At 49.6% G+C, this 8,486-nt stretch overlaps 1 protein-coding gene across 2 annotated transcripts in view; it reads left to right on the top strand.

Annotated features, from left to right (window-relative positions):
- Positions 1–8,486, top strand: part of TEF (thyrotrophic embryonic factor) — a 29,091-nt gene that overhangs the window by 15,374 nt on the left and 5,231 nt on the right. The window contains exons 3-4 of one of the 2 annotated variants that reach the window (XM_014543836.1): positions 2,460–2,680; positions 3,849–4,007. In XM_014543836.1, the coding sequence (XP_014399322.1) occupies positions 2,460–2,680; positions 3,849–4,007 (380 nt within the window). Of the gene's footprint in view, positions 1–2,459; positions 2,681–3,848; positions 7,339–8,486 lie in introns of those variants that run through there. The other variant, XM_005871367.2, reaches the window with a different exon arrangement.

The raw sequence follows: 8,486 nt of genomic DNA, 5'->3' as shown, positions 1-8,486 counted from the left end.
TGTCAGCATTTTGGAAAACCCTAACTTAACTCTGGTGCCGTGTCACATATAGAAATTTTTTGATATTTGCAACCATAGTAAAACAAAGACTTATATTTTTGATATTTATTTTATATATTTAAATGCCATTTAACAAAGAAAAATCAACCAAAAAAATGAGTTCGCGTGTCACCTCTGACACGCGTGTCATAGGTTCGCCATCACTGTCCTAGAGGGCTGGTTTCATGTGTGGGTAGGGAGCAAAGTTGAAAACAAGCCCCCATCTTGTACCTTGGACCACCTATGTAACATTTTCCTTTGATTTTGTTTTTAAGTAAATACTCTTAAATATTGTTACGGCCGAAGGTGACCCTGAGTTGGGGGGTGAAAGGATTGAGAAAAGACAGACAAGAGAATGAAAGCTGGGTCTCGGTGGGACACTGCTCCCTGATGAGGAGACAGCGCCAGCGCCCACAAGCCATGTCTTTATTTTATAGCAGATGCCATGAGGCAAAGTAGGGGTGTGATCAAGTTGTTTACAGCATTCTCGTGAGTTTCAACCCTACTCAACTACATGCACCTGAAATCTATCACAAGGCATGTGGGGCTACGTGTTCAGACCATAGGTTCAAGCTTACAACCACAGCCGTTGGCTATGATTGTGCTGGGAGGGCCCTGCCCTCCAGCTGGGACTTGCACGTAGCAGTGAGAGGACCCTGTCCTTTGATTAGTCCGAGGCTTGAACCTGGCCAAAACACTGTAGCCACACCCCACAAAATGTGTACAAAAGTGCCCACATCATAAGTATACACCTCAATGAATCTTCACAAAGTGAACCCACCCATGTGACTCCCACCCAAATCAGGAAATAGAGTATTATTGGTGTTCCCAAAGTGCCTTGTGACCCCACTCAGTCATTACTCCCCAGAGGTGACCACTGTCTTTATTTCCATCACCAAAGATTCCTTTTCCTTGTAACTGAACATTCTATAAATGTAATTGTATATTATGTCCTCTTTTTTGTTTTTAACTATTATATGTTAGTTACTTTTATACTTGCTTACATTGATAGCTTTCTGTAGCTAGCTTTATAGCTACAGATGTAAATTATATGGGCACCAAATCTCCTTACACTAACAACATAGATTTACAGAACATACTTATGGAATACTCCTGTAACAGAGAAAAACCAACTTTGTTTATGAGAACCGTTCATGTTGTTGCCTATAGCATAGTTTGTTCATTTTCATTGCCAAATGGTGTTCCGTTGTCTGACTATACCACAGGTTTCCATTCTACAGTGATGGACCTTCTGGTTTGGGGTTATGCATAGCAATTCCATGAACATTTGTATACATATCATTTGGTAAATATTTGTGTACATTCGAATAGTCATTTACCTAGGAGTAGAGTGGCTGCGTCATTGGACATATGCATATATTCAGCTTTTATAGATACTACCAAGTACTGTACAATGTTGTTGTAGCCGTTGATAATTCCCACCAGTGGGGTATGGGTGTTCTAGGTGTCAGCCTATGGTACCTTGAACAAGTAGGCAAAAGGTCTGTGTCTTTTTTAGTTTTATTTTTTTTAATATGTTTTTATTGATTTCAGAGATGGCAAGAGAGAAGAGACACATCAATGATGAGAGAAAATCATTGATCAGCTGCCTCCCGCATACATCCCATGGGGGATCGAGCCCACAACCCGGGCATGTACCCTGACTAGGATTCGAACCATGACCTCCTGGTTCATAGGTCGATGCTCAACCACTTACCCACACCGGCTGGGCAGTCTATGTTTATTTTTAATAACTTTATCTCTAACAACCTTTGAATTCTGAAAGTGCCTTAAATCCAATGTCCACTATAAAATGGCAGCCAGGTAGGACAGAGAAGAATGATTCGGAATCAGCAAGAATCAGACTCAAATTTTAGTTCAGTCTCTTACCTTCTGTGTGACCCTGGGAAAACCATGTCCTTTCTCTGAGCCTTCGTTTCCTCATCTGTAAAATAAGGTTAACACCCATCTTGCTTTCAGAGTTGTCATAAGACTAAATGAGCACTGCGACTGATAGGTCTCTAGGGAGTCCATTGTGGAAGCCGTTTCATTATTCAGTCTGTCCCCAACATGGTTCACGGAGGTTCAGCTGTTTCTCATTACTTCAGAGCTTGAAACCACAGGAAGTTAAGGAGGGTAATGATTTCATGTTTTGCTTAATATTTGGGGGGGGGGGGGCTGAAAACCCTGTCTTTTTCAAGGGCCTCTGTTTCCTTTTGAATATTTTATTCCTAAAGGAAGTATTTTTTCTATGTTTGTGTTATTGATCTGAATCACATATGCCAGTCTAGCTTGGGGATTGGTCCCTCCAAGTAGCAGTGGCTGTGCAACATTGAGCTTCAAGCAGGTATCTGGGTGTGTGACATAGGTCTTTGCTGTCCAGTGGCTGCTTCAGGACCACCTGCCTCTGTGTCTTTCAGAATCCTCCCTGGAAAAGGAAAGGGAGACACCCAGTCCCATCGACCCCAGCTGTGTGGAGGTGGATGTGAACTTCAATCCTGACCCTGCCGACCTGGTCCTCTCCAGTGTGCCAGGCGGGGAGCTCTTCAACCCTCGGAAGCACAAGTTTGCAGAAGAGGACCTGAAGCCCCAGCCTATGATCAAAAAGGCCAAGAAGGTCTTTGTGCCCGATGAACAGAAGGTAATCTGGTGTCTGTATAAGGGAAGGTACAGAATTGGTTCAAGAGCTGAGGGCTGCACTTCCTCACGTTTGATTTTATCTGGAGGTTCCTCCCTCCTATGGACACCATTTAGAAAGGCATGAGTTCAGAGCATAGGGCCATACCCTTCCTGCAGCAGCTGGTAGAAAGAAAGGGAGTCAAGTCGAATTTGGCCCCAGCGTGACTCCCTGTGGCTTCTCTGTTTCCTGACTGGCTGGTGGCTGTGTTGATGTTCTTGCTTCCCTGGCTGTAGCCCAGCCTTCGGGCAAGAGCTCACTCGGCCACAGGAATTGGGCTGAACAAGCCCTTGCTTTGAAGGACAAAAGACAGTTGTATTGTTACCACCCCAGGGACGAGCAAACAGCTTTCAAGCTGATGGTTTTATAGGAGTTGGGTGGGCAGGGAGAGGAGGATGCTGTAGTTTTTCCATCCTCTCCTATGGAAAACTCACAGGAAGGGCTTTTCATCTAAGCTTTGGAGTTAGGCAGAGCTGGTTCCAGACCCCACTGTGCCACCTAGAACTACCTGGGCCTCAGGTTCCTCATTTGTAAAATGGGAACAACTGTACCTGCCTCTCAGGCGGTTACTGAGGCTTTCATCATAATGATGATGAAAATGTAAACCTGGATGTGATCCTTACTGTAATGAGCACTTTGCACACATTAACTTGTTTAATCCTCAAACAACTCTATGAGGTAGTTACTGTTATCCCCAGTGTAAAGATGAGGAACCTGAGACATGGAGAGGTGAAGGAACTCACATGGTCCCACTGCTGGTGAGGGACAGAGCCGAGACTTGCACTCAGGAGACTGGACCTTAGCCATAACCCAGATGCCTGGGCGGCAGGTGTGGACAGTGCTTCATGTTGGAGCAGCACAGGGCAGGCTCCCAGCAAGCGGAGGCCCCTTCCTCCACCGCTTCCTCCCGGACACTTTGTTTCTCATCCTGGCAAAGGGGAGGGCCCCTTGCTGTCCTTGGCACATGCATCTTCTTCCCTGGGTCCCCGCTTCCGTTCTGACTGCGCCAGAGGAGTGATAAGAGGAATCTGGGGTATGGCTTGCTGGCAGGAGGAGAGAGGCTCTTGAACCAATGCTGTACTTTCCCCTTGTGGGGAAAGAGGAAAGACTAACAGAGGACACTTCCCCACAGGATGAAAAGTACTGGACAAGACGCAAGAAGAACAATGTGGCTGCCAAACGGTCCCGGGACGCACGGCGCCTGAAGGAGAACCAGATCACCATCCGGGCGGCCTTTCTGGAGAAGGAGAACACGGCCCTGCGGACGGAGGTGGCTGAGCTACGCAAGGAGGTGGGCAAGTGCAAGACCATCGTGTCCAAGTATGAGACCAAGTACGGGCCCTTGTAACTCATGCCTCGCCCAGGCCGCGCTGCCTACACCCCATCCTCTGCCTGAGGGCTCCCTGAAACCCCACACACATGTGGAGACTTAGGACTCCTCGAGGGCCAATGGCGGCGCACCTGCTCCAGGAGTGGTCACGTTCAAGCTTCATTATCACATGGCCAGCGCACGTGGCAACTTCCCTAGGGGGCCAGCCTCCTCACTGGTGAAGCCGCCAGGGAATCGACGTAGACGGGTGCATCAGCCTTAGTTTCTATTCTTGGATGTCCCAACTGAATCAGAAGGGGGCCTCTGGAGGACAGCTCTCCTTTCCCAGGGGCTCAGGCTGCCCTGACTCTCCCTCGGTCTCCACAGAACGAGTCCATCGTTGTCACGTCTTCTCAGGTAGCAGGGTGTGTTTCCAGGTGGACTGTCCGTGGTCCACCTCACCCTCCCCAGAAAGTTTGAGAGAAGCATCCATTTCCATCTCCCTCAGCGGTAGAAAGACACGCCTGCTCCTCCATAGTGTCTGCATGGGTACCAGCCCACCAGAGCCGGGTCTCTGCAGCCGGGGATGGGGTTTGGGTCTGGAGCCTGCAGCAGAAGTGCACCCAACCATTCTTAGCTCCCACACCCCTTTACTCTGTGGCTCCGAGGCCTGGAAGCCAGGGAGGAGGCGGTGGCAGTCGGCTGTCTATGTTTTGTCTGCTGTGAAGGAGACTCCCAGGTTGGCCAGACTCTGAGCCCTAATCACAGTGCTGAGAGGGGCTTTTGCATCTCCTCTTCTCCAGGTCACTTGTGGACACCACCTGAATCTTGTTTGTCCTACTAGACTGGGCCTCTAGGCCTGTTTCTCTTCACCCAGTGATCAATCTCAGATCTTGGATTTAAAAGGAAAACCCCCCTCATCTATGAAGCTTAATTTTCTGGAGACAGGATGCACCTTCTGCATGGTGTTCAGAAAACCAGCCTCCACAGCCCCTTACACTGCGGGCAGGGAGCTGGGCCATGTGTCTCCATTTTGTCTTGCTCTGTTCTCCGGTGTGGGCCAGGCCAGAGGAAAGAAGAAGAGGGCTTCCCAGTTCTTGATTCAAGATCCCTCCCTGTGCAAGCTGCCTAGAGCCACCTGCTGGGCAGGACAGCCGGCCACGGTCACAGCACAACTCATGGAACAGCCAGTTCTCGGGACATTTATCCACTAGAGTCCCCTCAGCTGGGTCCCTGAAGATGTGGGCCACCCACACAAGCCTGGCTGTGGTATGTGGAGGGGTCCTTGCAGCTGTGGCTCTACCTCACAGCTGTTTTCTCTTGTGTCTGGCTGGACTCGTCCTATTGCTCCGCCCGGGAGATTCGTTGAGGAAATCTGTGGAACGCTCTGTTCCTTGTGGCCAGCCGGAGCACCTGCAGATAGGTGCATTTATTGGCTCAGGGCCAGGCAGCCTGTGGTTAAGAGGGGTCAGAGGTGACGGGTACACTTTGTCATGTTTTCCACTGGCTTTATTTAAAGTGGTAGCTCCAAGACCCGGGCTCTGACCCCTACAGACTTTATATAACATGTTAAGACCCGGGGACGCCATCCACTGGCCGTGGACCGCACCCAGGGGAACGCCATGGTCCTCTGGGGACCTACATACCCACCTCTCCTGGGGACTTGACAAGGGTGCCTGAGGCCAAGGGAGGTCACTGACTCCCTCCAGGCCCCTGACTTTTATTTTGTGGTTCTATAAAAACCATGTTCACACTTTTCACTCTATTGTAACCACAACAGGGCAGTTGCATCCGGCATGTCAGTGTCCTGCCCTGGGCAGCTCGCCCGCCCGGGCACTCGCCCTCTGGTCTGGCGACCCACCAAGAGGGCAGTTCTCATTTTGTTATTAGTAGAAGAGCTTCCAGCGTAAAAGCTCTTCATTTTCTTTGGCCAGAAAGTGTATGGTTTGTGTTTTGTTTTGTTTTTTTTAAAGAATGGAGACTTAATCTCTGAATGGTATCCATGTTCTGATCCCCATGGGTGGGGTAATGGCCTGGCATCTCCTCTTTGTCCCGCCTTCTGCCTGTTCAGCCCTCCCCTCCTTCCCCCCAGGCAGTGGGCGGCTGGTTCCTTCCCAAAGTGCTTACTTGGAAAGAATGTGGCTGCTGGCCTCTTCTAGAAGAGCCCCTTGGAGCCAGGGCCTAGCAGAGACAGGAAGGAGCTCTCCATGAAGGTGGACATGTGGGGAAAGGAGTGCTCAGGGAAGCGTGTCTCCTTCCCAGGCCCGCGAATCGAGTCCTTTCAGGGGAGGGTTGGTGCCTGCTAGTTTCCATCATGGAATTGGGAGTCTCCTTGACTCCCTCCTGGCCCCTCTCCATCTTGGGGCTGACAGCCAAAGACTGAGGCTCCTTTGCTCAAATCTTTGACATCTCCTAAAAAGCACTGGAGGCCGGAGGAGCCAAAGTAAATGGCTTTCCGGGGTTTGTGATGGGCTGGGAAGCACCATCCCTTCCTAAGCGCCCTGTCCTCCGTTTCCTGGCAGCTTTGTTGCAACCTCAGAACAGACAAATCATGAATGAGCTAGAATGTTGTAAGAATGTAATAAATGTATATCTAGATACAGAAATATATATATTGAGAGAGCTTTCACAATGGGCAGCAGCCTGTGGAGGACCTGGGTAACTGTTACCCTTGGCCAAAGGTAGGTAGGGGTTTGCTTGTCTGGATCCTGAGGTTGGAGAAGGCACTGAGCAGTGAACCTTGACTGGGTAAGTGTCACCCTGCTGAGCGGCTGCTGGGGCGGCTGCAGTCCTCCATCCTGAGGCTGGGTGGCAGGCCTGGGAGCCTGCAGAAGAGGGCCCCATTGTGCTGGGCAGCTCCCTACCCAGGCCCTGCGAGCTCTGCTTCACGTAACACAAAGGGCCAAGAGCTCCTTTTAACATCTGTTAATTAAGTGCAATAAATTTTTCTAGAAAATGGCAAAGATGACTTCCAGGTGGATGTTGCTATTTTGTGGTGTTGGGGATGCCAGATCACCACTTGGTTTTATTTTTCTAAGTGCATGTGATGTGACAGAGTGTGTGGGGCTCTGCGTCCTCCCTTGGGAGCTGGGATTCCAGCGAGCCCCTTTTTCTTACCTGTGTTGGGGGAAGGAGGCAAGGAGAAAATTCCTTCTTCCCAGCTGGCAACGGCAGAAGCAGACCACAGCCCGTTGGCCTTAGGTGCGTATGTGCGTGCGAGTGTGTCACTGCTGGTGGGCCGGAGTGATGTGGCAGGGAGGGAAGCCGGGAATGTAACCTTTTCAAAGCAAAATTAAATATTTTGAGATGAGAATTGTGGGGCTGTCTTTTCTGTCCTCCTCCCTCTGTGTCTCTTCTGTGTGCACGTTGGCCTAGGACAGTGGTTCTCAACCTCTAGCCCTTTAAATACAGTTTCTCATGTTGTGACCTAACCATAAAATTATTTTCGTTGCTACTTCATAACTGTAATGTTGCTACTGTTATGAATCGTAATGTAAATATCTGATATGCAGGATGGTCTTAGGCGACCCCTGTGAGAGGGTCGTTCGACCGTCAAAGGGGTCGCGACCCACAGGTTGAGAACCGCTTGCCTAGGAGTTTGAGGGTTATCCCTGGCACCCCTGCATCACTAGCCAGGCACCCTTGGCCAAGTCACCTAACCACTCTGTGCCTCAGTTTCCTCATCTGCCAGGTGGAAGTAATTCCTGCTTACCTCACAGTTTACCGAGAAAGGACAACATCAGACCAAAAGCAGTTTGAACAGTAAAGTGCTGTACAACAGGTAGAAAGATAGGGACCTGCTCATGAAAAGTGTTCCCAAACGGAACAATTGATGGCAACCACGAAAAACACACACACAGAAACACGAACACTAGAAGAGTTGGGTCTTGGTGAGATTCTGGAGGTTTTCTCCTCTTGCCCGATTTCTGTCTGTGGCCATGTGAACTTCACAATTAAAAAACAAAATATGCGAGTGCAGCCACTTGCAGGGCTCCTGCGCTGTTGTTACTGATTCACTCAGCATTGGTGTCCCCAGGTCCCCTGCTAAGGGCTGTCCAGCCCCCCTCCCCCCACACAGGCTTTCATTAAGGCAGTGGTTCTCAACCTTCCTAATGCCGCTACCCTTTAATTCAGTTCCTCATGTTGTGACCCCCAACCATAAAATTATTTTCGTTGCTACTTCATAACTAATTTTGCTACTGTTATGAATCGTAATGTAAATATCTGATATGCAGGATGTATTTTCATTGTTCACGACTCACAGGTTGAGAACCGCTGCATTAAGGGGTGATGCCATAGAGTGCATCACCTGTGGCAGTGCCCCTGCAAGTCCCCCTCCCCTCTTCCAGCTCCACCATCTTGTCATGCTTCTCGCTCTGTTGCCTCGAGTGTGGAGCCCAAGTGTCTTCTTCCCCAGTGAGATCTGGAAGGGCTGCCTTCTTACAGCCAAGGCTGCTCTGT

This window comes from Myotis brandtii, unplaced genomic scaffold (assembly GCF_000412655.1).
Source record: "Myotis brandtii unplaced genomic scaffold, ASM41265v1 scaffold339, whole genome shotgun sequence".
Classification (NCBI taxonomy): Eukaryota; Metazoa; Chordata; class Mammalia; order Chiroptera; family Vespertilionidae; genus Myotis; species Myotis brandtii.
Note: the sequence above shows the minus strand (reverse complement) of the source record. Positions and strands in the feature narration are given on the sequence as shown.